At 23.1% G+C, this 15605-nt stretch overlaps 2 protein-coding genes across 3 annotated transcripts in view; one reads left to right on the top strand and one right to left on the bottom strand.

Annotated features, from left to right (window-relative positions):
• Positions 1 to 15605, top strand: part of LOC122860041 (peroxidasin-like) — an 83500-nt gene that overhangs the window by 23205 nt on the left and 44690 nt on the right. For both annotated transcript variants that reach the window (XM_044163693.1, XM_044163685.1), the window contains 3 exons: positions 7729 to 7875; positions 9186 to 9259; positions 9369 to 9515. In XM_044163693.1, coding sequence (XP_044019628.1) covers positions 7794 to 7875; positions 9186 to 9259; positions 9369 to 9515 — 303 coding nt within the window. In that variant the 5' untranslated portion in view covers positions 7729 to 7793. The remainder of the gene's footprint in view (positions 1 to 7728; positions 7876 to 9185; positions 9260 to 9368; positions 9516 to 15605) is intronic.
• LOC122860057 (chymotrypsin-1-like) lies at positions 11938 to 13169 on the bottom strand. The gene is made up of 5 exons (XM_044163705.1): positions 13063 to 13169; positions 12656 to 12978; positions 12299 to 12559; positions 12129 to 12217; positions 11938 to 12029 (listed from the first exon to the last, which is right to left on the bottom strand). The coding sequence occupies exons 1-5, from the start codon at positions 13100 to 13102 to the stop codon at positions 11963 to 11965; spliced, it is 780 nt and encodes a 259-aa protein (XP_044019640.1). The 5' UTR covers positions 13103 to 13169; the 3' UTR covers positions 11938 to 11962.

Raw genomic sequence — 15605 nt, forward strand, 5'->3', positions numbered from 1 at the left:
AAGAACAATATTATCATGATTTATTTTATGTTTATTATAATTAGATTAATATTTTTTTTTTTTTTATATACATTGTCTTTATTTATTGTCTCGAGTAAATATAAAAATAAAGAAAACATTTTATTGTTCAAATTATTATGGCATTTACTTGGAATATATATTTTTTTTTTTATAATGAACAAAAGAAATAAAATAAAGAAAAAAATATAAATAAATTATAAAGTAAAAAAGCACTCGTTTCGGATCTTATTCGCTTCACTTTTTCTTGATATAAAATTAATTTTTATTTTATCTTGACTTACAACTTTTTCTAACGGAACACTTGTTATAATTTATGCTATTTTATGAACCATATAATTGATGGAAATATAGCTTTATTCATGGATCAAAAATTTATTAAAAATTATGAATAATGATAATAGCTTTGTGTGACTGAATTTTAAATTTAATGCTTCAATTTAATTTATAAAAAATTGATTATTGATTTTTGATTCATCAATATACTTATAATATTTTTCAATTTTTATCTATTCTTTTTTAATAATTAAAAATTTAATCTTCATTAAATACAACAAATTTTCTTTGATAAATTAATTTAAAATTTTTTTTTTTTCAATATTGTTTCCCTGTCTGAAAAATTATTCAAAATGCACAATTCATTTTTCTTTAATATTGAGGTTAAACATTTACCACAACATGAATAAATTTGATAAAAGAAAAATTTTTTTTTTTCATTTTCTACAACACAGTAATATTGTTTTATTTGTTAGCTTGAAATTTTTTCGTATAATATCAGTATCAATCATCACACTAGTATTAAAAAAAAACTGATAAAAATTTTTGACAAAGTTTCATGAAAAAAAAAAAAATAATAATATATAAAATAATGCATATTATGCAACATCTACATAAACATGCAGTGAGGTTTTTATTGCGTAATACAAACAACTATACAAATTGTTAAGAAAGTAAAATATCTACGTGCAAGTTTACTTGTATTTCTGAAAGAAGCTCGTTTGTAAAAGTTTATACTAAAATGCTCTGTACATACATAACAGCTAGATGAATCGTTTCTTTCTTCGTTTTTCATGAAAACTGTTATTCATCTGTCAAAATACAAGTGTATCAGTAATATATACATAAAGTATAGTAGAATTAAATGAAAATTTCAAAGAAAAAAAAAATGCTTACATTTATTTTCAAAGTTTTTCGGTTAACTTTTCTACAACTTGCTTAACTATTTCTATTTAAAGTTGAACAATGAAAAAAATATCTATTATACTTATCTTATAATTTATTGATTTTAAATTGGCATAAAGTAATAAATTAATTGGGCGTTTTATTTTTTTTTTATTTTTATTTAATAAATTATTGATTTGATAAACAAGATTATAAAGTTTTTAAGATAGTATTTATTGATGTGAATATTATGAAGGCGATAAGTCGTATGTCATCTCCACAAAGGTGTGAAAATTTGCGACTTATTTCTAACTTTATTTTTATTTTATAAAACTTTGGTCGAACGAAAAACTAGTGGTTGAGTAAAAGAAGAAAAACAAAGTATATGGAAGACCACACTTTTTCATCAACGTAAAAAAAAAAAAAAAAAGTTTTGCCTTGGTAGTTCGTCACTACAAGTCCTCAACTTTTACCACAAGATGATAACCAGAGTTTTGTTAAAGTTGTTAGCTGGAAAACGTGTTTTTTTTATTTTTTTCTTTTGTATTTTTTGGATTTATCATAAAATAATAATTAATCAAAAATATTTTCAGTTAATTTTGTTGAAATGAAAGATCGAAAATTGTTAGTTTATCAAATTATTTTGAAAAATATTTTTGTTAATTTTATAAAATAAAAATAATATTTTTTAAATAGAATTTTTTTAATTATGAAAATTGAATAATTATTAGAAAACACTAGTGACAGTAAAAAAAAATTATAAAAAAATTTGTCCATTTTTTTTATCTCTTATATTTAATAAGAATGAAATTAAAAAATTTTTTTTTTAAATAAATATTAAATATTTAACATTCTAGTTGACTTTTCAATGCAACCAGAAATTAATTTTACTACTTGTCCGTTTTTTTTTTTTTTTTTAATATTATATAACTAATAAAACAAATAGTAAATTTTTTTTACAACGGGTTTTTATTTATTCTTTTTTTTTTATTTAAAAAAATATTATACCCTGATTTTTCATAAAAAATTTAATACCTATAGGTTTCATTATTTATTTGATTTTTCATTTAATTTTGATCGGGTATTGTTGCCAGCTGTGTACATAAAAAATTATTCTTTTATTAAATTTATTATTTGAATTTTACGTTAACTTTGTATTCGTTATTCTATTTGTTTCACTTTTTTTTTAGTTTAAATATTAAACAAAAATATTATTCAACCATTCGACAGAAATATATATTTTTCTCATTTTATTTAATTGAATTTTTTGTTTTCTTTGTTCAGTGATTTGCTCGCAGCTATAAAGCATAAATATTAAAAAATAAAAAAAAAATAATATTAATATTTTTTTAAACATAGTATCACCTAAAAATTTTCCTCGTAAATGTTTGCCATAATTAAAATTTCATCAAACATATGTAAAAGATTTAAAATGCATCAAGTGCTTTCAAAAAAACATTTTTTTTTAATTGGACAAAATGTTTACTTGAATAAATTTTTTTAATTCGTATAAAAAACTAAATAAACATTACAAATTAAAACGAGAAACTTGAAGAAAAAATTACATGAAATAACTATTTTTTTTTATAATATCTGCTAGCTGATGATCAATATATAATTTTTTTTCGTTTTATTTTGCTTCTTCAAACTTTAAAAAACTCGTGCATCAGTATCACCTATCATAATATTAAATAAGTATATATTCTGCAGTGAAACCTTTGATGAAATAATATGTTCTATTTCTGTATTCAATTAAAGAAGCAATAAAAACTCAAAACATTAAAGTGCACATGCACATGCAATATACAACCTTAACACATATTTAACCTATCAAGTTTCATGATAAACATCATCAAGGACACAAATATCAGAGCTACTGTGTATTCAAATACCTCGTTCTTTAAAGATATATACTTGTTAAATAAACCCAGTTGATATATATATACAAATTTAAATACACAGTTGATACATAAATTTATTCATCAGGATAAACGACAATGAAGTATTGTAGACTATTAAACTGTGGGATCGAGATAAATGCATGTTTAGACCATTACATGTAGAATTATGAGAAAGAAACGAGGGTGAGTTTATAAGAATAAAATCGATGACCTCTCAATTGTATTAACCAATCGCGTTCGTTACTTGGTCAATTCAAAATCGCTATCCTGACATTGCAACTCGTCTGACTATATATTTATTTTTTCCCTTTTTGTTTATACATGTATTTTATTTTCTTTTTATTTCCCCCCTTTTTTTTTTTTTTTCTACATTTTCTTTAGACAAAGGCGATTATGTACCCTTTTTTTTTTACTTTATTTTTTTTAAGGTTCTGAATATATAGTGTCGGTGTATCGTGGTAATCGATTTACTACACGATTTTGTCTTTTTTTCTTACTCCATCAGTGAGGCTTCTATAATGTCTGTTATTTTTTATCTTATCTTGTAAAACAAGGGTAATTTTTTTTCATTTAACAACTATATATTCTATGGTTTTACGACATTGAAAAGCTACCAAATTTCATGATTATTGATACGTAGAAAAATTATTATTAATATAGCTTTGATATAACACACTTATTTTTTGTAATAAAAAATAATGATGTGGTACTTTGTAGTATTGTTGGTTAAACTATTTAAAAAATAGCAATTTTTTGAAATAAAATTATCATTAAAAAACTGCACGTGAAATAAATCTCAGTCTAACAAGTCGATGATAAAGTTGAATCTAAAATTTTATTGTTTAATTTGACACAAAAAAAGTCAATGATTTATTTAGTGCTATTATATTTAATAATTTTATTTAAAAAAAAATTACTACTTTGCATAGATCAGTAGTACAAGTCAACCAGTGTCAGACATATTTTTTTTTCCTTCTATTTCTGTTATGATTGAAAATAATTATTAAATAACAAAAAAAAAAAAATTAACAAAGGTCTAAATAAAATTTTATGTACGTTTAAAAAAAAAAAACATTAGGAAATTTTTATTTCGTAGTTCAATTTTTATTGGCATTTCTTTATAGATAAAGACATTGTTTGAAATAGCCAAGTTTAAGGTACTGGTAAGGTCAATAAAGCGTAACTATGAGAAACGTGACTAAAGAGAGCTAAGTTCATTTAGATGTTTCAAAAGTTGTGTGGTATGTTTGAGTTTGTTAAGCTATATAAGAAAATAAAACTTTTATATCAAACTTTTGTCAAAGATAATGTCACTGTTGCAAAAATTCTTTTGTATTTATTATTTTAAAAGTTGAGATCAACTAATATTATTATATATCATATTCTTTTATGTTTTGTTGACAGTAACATTGTTGATATACGATAAAATAAAATTTCAAATCTCAATGTTTATTTTTCTATTAAAAGCTATCATATATAAAAAAATAGAAAAACAATATAACACGCAATGTTTATCACTGGATAATAATTTTTTTTTTTTCACATTAAAATAATAAAATGATAAAATATTATATACATGTTTATTGTGATTGTTAATATAGCCATCGAATAGAATATTGACTAAAATAAATATTAACATGCACATATGTAAATTGATATTTTGAATTTACAATAAAGCAATTAGTTTTAAGTAGCATTCAAAATAATTTAAAGGTGTATATTTATTATATAAAAAAAATAACTAAACACATAAAATTTCGTCTCTGTCTCAATAAAAACATGCACTGATGGCATGCTGTTACACATACTTTATGGTTGTGTACAACATGGTCTTGTTACCATACTAACGCGCTTGTTGACTTGACATGGTACCGGTTACCAATGTTTATTTATAGCTGGATTGATTGACCATTCATGCAGTAAAACAACAAAGAAATTAAAACAGAAAAAAAAAAAGCGGAAAAAAAAAATATCATGATGATGGAGAATGTTAAACAGGGGGCGTGGTAATTACTTTTTATAAAAAAAATATACATGTAGAAAATTGTGCAAGTGTACAAATGGTAAATAACAAAAAATAGCCATTTTAGCGTGTATTGCAGACTATGGATCCATCCTTTTTTTTTTTATTTATTATTTAAATTCACATTTACTATATGCCAAATAAATAAAAGCTATATATTTTTTTTTTTTCAATCACTTTTATCTACTGATTATTTCAATTTTTTTTTTTCAATTTTTAATCGTCAAATATTGTTTTTTTTTTTTTTTTTAATTGTCAATTTAGCTGAAAAAATATTCATAAAGTGTTTATTATATTTATATATAAAATTTTATGAATTATTTAAATTTTAAATGTAAATAATAATTTTAAAACTATGTAGTATTAAATATCTATGAAAAAAATAATAATAAAATACGGTGATAATATAAAAACTGAATAAATATTACATTAGAAAAGTTTAAAAAACAGTATGAAATTTTAGATATAAAAAATAACAAATAACTATGCCAAATGAAGCTGCAATTTTTATTTATTTATGTTGAAAACTTTAGTGATTTTTTTTCAAAAAAATATATATATATTCATAATTTACTTGTGTGTAAACTTTTTTAATCAACAAAATTTATTGATAATTAAATTATATTTTTTTGTTTTATATAATCAGATCACAGTGATCATTATTCATTGGTGAATTATTCAATCGATTCAGATAGTAAAAAAGAAAAAAAAACAATTTTAATATTGTCAATAGAATAATTGCCATTATTTTAAAAATGATTGATTTAAAATAAAATTGCGAGTTGAATTTTCATTTTATTTTTCTCTTTTTGTCATTTATTAATTTTTAAAAAAAAAATAAAATATTGAAAAGTTTCAAGTACTCAATCAATCATGAATTGAATTTTAAAATATTCTAGATGAATAAAGATGAAACATATTGATTTTTCTAGACTTGTTAAATGCCCAAGTTTAAATAAATAAAATAAATAAACAAAAAAAGTATTTAAAATGAATAAAAAATAAAAAACAATAGAACAAACCGCAATGTTCATTTAGAAATATAAATTAGGTTCAATCCGACACTACTGTGGTACGTATTTGTGGTAAATACAATGTGGTGATAAAGATGGGTATGATGTGGTGTTGGAAATATGGCGTGAAGAGAATGAGAAAATCAAATAGGTATAGCCTATTGATCGATCAGAAAGGCAAACGTAACGACCCATGAAAATAATGAACAAAGCGTATATTTGCACATACAAGTATATATATACACAATATCATGATGAGACTTTCAATTGGCTTTCACAAGCTTTGAATATAATATTTTTTTATCCATTGACAATGCTAAATTGCAAAATAAAATTTACAGTATTTTTTTCATTTTCAAATACCCATCATATTATTTTATTTTTATTTTATATTTTTTCTATTCTCAAGTAGATCCTTGATCTTTTTCTTTTTCTTTTTGTTTCTTCAAATAGATAGAGAAAAACGGAGTGAAAAAAAAAAAATTATATCTATACTGGAAGTTACGAAAATAAATTAAAAAAAAAGAAAAGTTTTAGTTCGTAATGAGCACGACGAGAACTCGTTAGTTGCACGACGATGGAATGAAGTTTGGCTTTGGTTCATAAATTTTCGCGATACGAGCTTTCGAAAGCGCGCAAGCGTGTGTGTATTTATTTTCTCTAAATTTTTCTTGGTCTTGATATTTTCAAATATTTATCGTAGAATTTTATCTATTAATAGTGAGTGCGCCTCATCAATGATCCACACGTTTTTTTTTCTCCTGCATTCTAGTCTTTTTAATTCCGTTTCCGCTTAACTTTTTTTTTTTTTTTTTATTTACCTTTCAATTTAACGCTTGAATTTTGTTGAAATTTTTGCGAGATGAAGGGTTTTAAACGCGTAAAACTCAACGATCGTTAGCACGTACATCGTGAATGAGTTTAAAGTTTTTGATCGAAACCCATAAATTCACGAGATACGAGGTTAATGTCTAGTTGGACCAATTTTAAAATAAATGTGAGGCTGTGTTAATGCCAAAATTCAACTGGTTTTTTGGTTGCAATGGGTTTTGAGAAAAAGTCAATTGTCAGGTTTATCGTATGAGTAAGAGAATAAAAAAAAAAAACCGATAGCTCTAAAAAAAAAGGACAAATAAAAAATAAAAAAAATAAATATTTAAAAGCAAAGTTCGAATTGGCTATCGCTGCAGCAGCGTGGATATCCATTCTGGTTCTTCATTTAGAGGACCATAAATTCTCAGCTTGAATAAGTGGGGTAGTCTTTGGTACTTTTCATCCTCACCCATTTAAACCTTGTTTTATTTTTTATCATTCTTTTTTTTTTAAGCCATTGAAGCTTTTTCTTGCAATGACTCTCCCAGTGAATTATGGAGATTCTCATTGCATTATGGTTATTATTTTGAATTATAGGCATAAAATGCATTCACTTTAAATAAAGTGCGTTTCTTTTTTTTTTTTTTCGTCAGTTTATTAACATCATATTTCATTTGTTTTCTTTTTAAATATTTATATAGTAATGTACATTTAATTTAAATTTAATATTTTATAAAATTTACTAAATTAAAAACTTAATTAAATATAATTAATTGATTGATTTTAATTTTTGTTACAGATTGACAAAATCAACAAGCAAAAAACTGCCATAAAAAAAAATCCGTCATGAGTTGAGTCGTGGCTATGATGTTGAAAATTACATCGGCCATATTGGCCGTATTATTATTTCATTTCCATCGTATTACATTAGCTGCAGTTGCAACTGGTCAGTATATATTTTTTACATTACTCAGATAAATTTCCTCTACATTCGTTTCACTATTATTATATTTTTTCAATTTAGAATTAATAAAATATTCATTAAAACATAGAACAAAATAAAAAAAATACTAAAAAAAATAAAACAAATGTATGTACGTATATAGTTAGAGTGATAGAAATTGTCTATACGTGATTTGCAACAACGAAGCCATGCGTTTCAAATAACGATGTTTCGAACAACCACATCCATAGGTTAAGCCCCATGTGGCTTGCCAGACATTGCAATGTAGTCCTCCAATTAAGTCATTGGATTTCCATGAATAACCATATGACCTCTACTATATCACATGGGATTTACTTTAGTGTTGAAAATTCTTTATTCGTTATTTTAAATTATTTTCAATATCACAATTTTAATCAATGAAAAAAAAAAATATTAATTAAGTTTTTAAAATTTGATAAAACATCTAATTAAATATTCAATTTTTATTGAATAAAAAATTCATGATGTGAGAATTATTTAAATTAGCTTGATGTCGATCTAATGATGTCGTTAATGTTCATTTATCTTGATACGTGGGACAAGGGATAAAAAAATATATATATAAATCTAACTAATAAAATTCTTCAACAATCAAGCACTCCCCTAACTGCAAAAACTATAATTTTTTCCAATTTGCTGTTGAACCAAGAAAACTATATACAATACCAATTGCAGCTCGTTTCTATTCACTTGCCTTTCACGTTTTCGGTTTTTTTTTATTGCTCGATTCAAGCACTTTTGTTTTATCCTTTTCTAACCCCTGTATATATTTAACTTATTTTTTTTTTCTTCCCTATCATTTAGTATCGTTATATTTTAGTCACAAATCCAAATGTTGACACAAATGATTATTATTTTTTTTTATTTATCCCCTACCCTGTCTTATATGCATTAGTTTTTTTTTTTTTATCATAAAATTTATGATCATTTTTATTTAGCATCATTGATGTTACCAATAAAAGTCTATCGTTCGTATACAACTTAACTGCAGTCTAGAAACTTTATCAAAAATATTATCAGCGTTTTTTATTTTTCACAATGAGGAATGATATTACGTCAGTGTTGTCGAATTTGATCGTGAAAAATTACCTGGACTCGCTTCACCAACTTTTTTTTAGACGTTTCGTGAAATTGAACATCTCTAAACTGTCATCTTGTCATGTGTCTGTTTGGTGTGATGATTAACATTTTATATATATATGTACTTATATAACAGATCATAAATACATGAAATTTATTAAAAAAAAAAACATTACTTGTATTTTTTACAGGATCAAAACCATTTCCTGGCTTGGAAAATTTACCAAAATCATTTTGGAATGAACTTAGTTCACCTTTTACTGAGGTTTGTTATTTATTTGTCAACTTTATTTTTAATTATACTAAAATATCAACTATTAAACAGAGTATTTTTTTTTTTTTAATATGCATTTGTTTTTATTTTTTCTATGAAGGTTTATGAAGAAGAAAATCCTGTGACGGAAAATGGCTCAACTCCAGAGCCACGGCCGTTCTTTGAAGATCGTGATATCAATGTCACAGTTCAGCTCGGAGCACAAATTCATCTTCACTGTCGAGTCGAGAACATGCAAAAACGCACGGTAAGTTTCATTTTGTAGCGTATATATATTCACTGAGATGTGAGATTAAAAAAATTTAAGATAAAAAAGAACAATGGAAAAAGAAAAAATTAGTAAATGTCGGAGAAATATAAAATTTCTATTATTATATAGTAATTTGAAATACTACAAATGATGTTGAACAAAGTATAGTGACAAAAACAGATGAGAATTCTTGAAAATCGGTTGGCTATTTTCCAATTCGATTTGTATTTCGATAACATATACCAAGTCTGTACGAGAAACATGCTTACATGATAGTTACTGAATAAAATATATTATTAATTTTTTTCATTATTTTATTCAAGCATAAAATTTATGCTCTTTGTTCTCAAATTTTATATAAATTTCATTTATATTAATTGATTTTGATAACAAACAAAAATCTAAAAATTACTTTTAGATATTTTAAAAAAAAAAATCGTATTACAAAGTTGATGAGAGTGTACGTAAATTAGATTGTTACATGGTTATATTTCATTCGAAATTTTCAAATTTCTACAAAGAGCAATTTCATAAAATTATTATCAAACTTTTAACTAAATTTATCAAATATTAAGTGATGATAATAATGATGAACCTTTCGATAAATTTATCTTGGAAATAGTCAAAATATTTGAAATATTTTTATGCCTCAAAAATAATTAAGTAATGAGCTATGTTATCTTCAATTAAATATACTCAAAGTATATTTAAAATAGAAACAAAAATTACTGCTTCAAATTACAAAGAAAATAATGCATAACGTTGAAAAAAAATTTATTCTTAAAAAAAATCTTTGAATTCTCTGGTACTTTGAAAATGCAGAAGTAGTTTAAGAATATTTTAAAAATGTAAATGAACTAGAAATTGAAAAATTTTTTTAAATTAAAAAAAAAAAAGAATTTTACGAAGCTTTGTCAGAATGAAAGCATTTTTATGCATCTAAGTGTCTGTATAAAGTATCATCGGATAGTGATAAGTTAGCACTGTGCGTTTAAGTATGACTTGAAAAAAGAAGCCAGCCATATTTTATTCACACAATAGAAATCACTCTTTTCTTTGTTGCATTTTTTTTATTCCTGTATTTGGTATTCGTTGCAAGATTCGTCCATACGTATATTGATTTCTCTTTTATTTTTTTTTTTTTTAATGAATTTAAAATAAAAAAATCTGAGTAAAATTTTTTCCTCAAAAGAATGATACATCAAAGAAACAAGTACTTATGCATGATTCAATATGGTATTTACATGTTCTTTTTTATAAAAGAAAATTTTATACATAAAAAAAATTTAACCAAGAATCTTTTTGCCTATTAATATATTGACGAATAAAATTATTTAAAAATATTGCAATAAATTTTTTTTTTCAACTCTTTATCAAGTAAAATAAATTGATCATATAAAATAATAATTTTCAAATGGTAAATCTGTCGTCACAAATATTAAAAAACCGAAATCTTTTTTTTTTCAATTTTTTATATTTACCCTAAATCAAATTGAACCAATATTCAATTTTTATCATATAGGTTTTTATTTTTCATTTGAATTGGTTTTATAAAACAATGTAGAATCTCAGAGAACATTGATCATCACTGTGAAAGCCGATAGATATATTGTAGGCCAGTAAATATTAGCATCAGATAGATATGTATATTTGATGAAAAATAAAAAAAAAAAAAAATGATTTACTTTATGGTAAAATTATGCTGGAACCGGGATCGGTTATATCCGATATTGAATGCCAATGCGTAAAATTGAAAAGCCCACAAATTTTCATTTTTAAATGTGATGAATAAAAGTTTAAATATATTTTTTATAAAAATAATACATATGTTCTAGATACAGTCATGAGTACACTCATATTTTTTTATTTTATTATTTCTACTTGCTCACTTATTTAACGTAGAAATGCACTCATGCAGAAAAGATAAACTGTCTCAATGTTTAAATATAATATCATGACAATGTATATTTTTCTTATAAAAAGTACTACAAGTAAAATGCTGAGCATGAAGCAGACCAATATATTTGTTTCTGGTCATCTGATCACAATCGATTTTAACCCAATGCACTTTTCCAATTCTTTCTTTAACATTATTTCTCGTATATTAAAGTAAAATTACTTTTTTATATATTTTTTTTTCTACTCTTAGTGTCCATGAGAACTGTTTAAATTTTCACTATTTATGCTGACCTTTATCCAAGTTAAATTGGCCAACAAAATTGCATCAAAATATTACATTTTTATTTTTTATATTTTAAATATAAAAAATAAATTATTTCTTTTTTCAATCAAGTATTAACATTAATTTAAATAATATTATATAAAATAATAATTTCAGTTTTTTAGTTATTATCAAACTCATTAAAACTAAAGAAAAGTAAAAAAATTTAACTAAAAATTTGTATTAAAATTTTTTTTATTAACTTAAATATAAAAATAATAAATTAAAGGTTTTTATTTATCTTAAAGTTTCTATTGATCCAGGGTAAATAGTGAAATACACGTGTATATCTGAAAATTAAAAAAAAAAAACATTAATTAAAAAATTACATTAATTGTTTTCATTAAAAAATTAATAAGTCATTAAATTAAAAAAAAAATAATATTTACACATCTGGCTGTCCAATGGCACACGGATGTCCCCATGAAACAATACCGATAATTTCATCACCGACAATCATTGGACCACCGCTATCACCCTGAAAATAATAAAAAAAAAATTATTTATACATTTTTTTTTATTATTTTAAAAACTATAGATTTATTGATAAATAACTTACAACACAAGTTCCACGTCCTACACCAATAAATGCACAAATTTGTCCAGGTTGAATTTGTCTTTTCAATGATTTTGTACAACTGTCACTAGAAACAATAGCAACATCAACTTTATTAAGTCCATTTGGTAAAGCACTTGGTTTTCCACCCATATGATAAATAGCTCCCCATCCACTAACAGTTGCAACTGTATCAAGTGGTGTATCAGCTTTTGGTAAATTTACAGGTTTTACTGCTGAATTAAAAACCAATGGTTGTGCTAGCTATATTGAAATTATGATAAATTAAATTACTTGTATTTTAAATTATAGTATTATTATTAAAAATTACATTTTCCTTTTTGTCATTATATAATTTACCTTTACAATAGCGATGTCATTTTTATTACCATCAGTATAAGTAAATTCTTCATGAAAAGAATAACTTTCAATTTTAATTTCTTGACCATTTGATGAGTCTTCTCTGTTATTAACACCAGCAAGGATAGTTATACCTTCTGGATTTTCAAGTCTTCCATCAGTTTCTACGAAACAGTGAGCAGCTGTTATGATGTGTTTTTTATCGAGAATTGCACCTCCACATAAATGATTTTTTCCAACACGAATACTCACTTGATGTGGAAATTCATTGTATGATGATATTTTACCACCTACTATTTGAGATGGTGGTTTTCCATATACAACTATTTATAAATAAATTTAAATTAATAATGATAAATATTTATTTTTATTTATATTTATGTTTTTAATAATTTATTTTTACTCACATGAAATACATAATACAAGACACACTATTGAAACCCTCATTGTTATAAATTTATATTTTCAAAAAATTTATTTGCTCTTGGAAAATGCTGATACTTTAATTATCATTTTACTAAATAAAATTTGTCTTATATACTTGATTTTTTGACGCATTATTAAGAAAAATATTTTCTTTTAATTTTAATATATTGATTGTTTTTGCTTTTACAGCATGGATATTGTTTTTTTCAATTTTATTATTCTTATAAATTCATGTGATTTTTTATGATGATGATTCATGTCTGTTAATTTTTCTTTTGAATAATATTATCAGATGTTTTTAACAAATAAATTAAAGATTCAATATTGAAAAGATTTTTCCTTCTTTATGTATTATTTAACAATTTATAAATTTTCTTAAATAGCACGTAATTGTATTGAATTTTAAAGTTTTCCAATTAAAAAAATGAATGCATTTTTGAAAAAATATGTATTTGAAAAAAAAAAAGTAGTTTATAGTTGAAAAATTATTTATTTTTATTTACAACGGAAATTAATACCTATTATTATGATATTTAAATTTTTCATATATATTTTTTATATTAACGTAAATATTTTTATAAAAACTTTAATCAACTTTTTTGGAGGTCATACAAACTCTCATTGTTTGAACAAATGGCAAAATCATTATTATGACCCAAATAATATAAAATTTTTTATTGATATAATAAATATAAAATAAATTTTTGATTATTTTTTATGTTTTTAATTAAATTTTAAACATATATATTTAATTAATAATGTTAATTTTTTTTTTAAATTAATTTTGATAATTAAAACATTATTCTATAGTGAAAAACAATTTCATCAATGATATTTAATTTGATATAATATAACTTATATTGGTCCAAAAAATTCTACTGTATAGATGCAAATATTTTTTGAAGCTTCTTGTATCTTTTGGGAAACAATAAAATATCTAAATTTATACATGAGCATTTATGAACATACAGATTCAATGGAGTATTTATCGTTAATGTTTATATACGTTAATTAATATCGCAATTGTGTTTGACTTTCTAAATTAAATGCAAGCAACAAAACATGGCTGGGTCGATATTTCGATAACGGTTGTCAATACAGATGTTTGCATGAGTTCTGATAAATTATATTGAGCAATCAATTGTTATTATCAATAATTAATATGTAGAGAGCTGACATCTATGTGAGAAAATGAAATAATAATTCCTTTACACGAGAATAAAATATATTCATTATAAAATTAAAAATAAACAAATAAAATACGTCAATTTTTATGGATAATTAGACCTTGAAAATTGTAAAATATGAAAAAAAAAGCAACAAAATTTTTGCAAGAAGGTGGGGAGTTAATATGCAAAGTGTCTGAGAATATTGTTGATTAAATTAATTGCAGTTGACACATTTAAAGATAACAATAATTGTTTATATTCAAAATTAAAAAATTTATTCATTTTTTATTTTGATTTTTAAAATAAAAATATTGGTGTTATTTTATTTTTTTAATTAAAAGTTGAAAAAATTGATTTTTATTTTTTTATCTCAATGTTTTTATATATAATTTTTTGAAGGAGGTTTGAAATACTTGATTTGCATATAATGGAAAATTAAGTTTTCGTTTAACCATGTGAATTTTTACGAATGAGAATTTTACACAAAATTGGAAAAAAGAAAAAAAAATAGAGGCACTGGTTTATATATTTTACAGAAAACTTTGAGCGAAGCTAGAAATGCATACTAGAGATGACGAGACAGACAGATTTGATCGATCTTTAAATAATAAAACAACAGTCTCGTCTTATCGTCTCTGAAAAATCAGATGTTCGAGTAAAAAATTCGATCTTAGTTTCTGTATAAATATAAAGTGAACAAAAGTAAACTTTTTATTATCAATACAAATATTTTTAAAATATATTCATGTAATATATGCATGTAAAATATTTTTTTTTTTTTTTTTATTCTTTTAAAACGTAAGAGTAATTTATTAGTTATTTTTCAATTTTTAATTAACAATGAATATTACATTTATTTTTAACTCGTACCATGAATGGTTGTTGAACAACAAACAAAAAATATATGAAATGAATATAAATTGATAATAAATAAATCAAGTTTAAATTAAAAAATGCTTATTTATACTTTGATTTAACATATATAATGAAGATGTTCTTTATTTATTTGTAGTCTAAATCAAAAATATATTCTTATATATTTGCAATATAGTTATATATATATACAAGAATGAAATGCACCACAAAAAAAAAAAAATTAAGAAAACCAAATTTGATATTATTGATGATTATAGATTTGAGAGTCTGAAGTCTGACTAATGCTAGTATCGTTTGAAAATTGTCAAGTTATCTCGTCTCGAGTTCGCGAGACGAGACGAAAATTGTCTTGTGCATCTCTAATGCATACAAAAACAATAAAACATTCTGTCGGTGAATGAAGCTTTTTTTCAATGATAAAAATTTTTTCAAATAGATTTAACTTTGTAAAAGAAAAAATTACGTTTTTTATTTATTTA

Source organism: Aphidius gifuensis, linkage group LG1 (assembly GCF_014905175.1).
Source record: "Aphidius gifuensis isolate YNYX2018 linkage group LG1, ASM1490517v1, whole genome shotgun sequence".
In the NCBI taxonomy this organism is placed as follows: domain Eukaryota; kingdom Metazoa; phylum Arthropoda; class Insecta; order Hymenoptera; family Braconidae; genus Aphidius; species Aphidius gifuensis.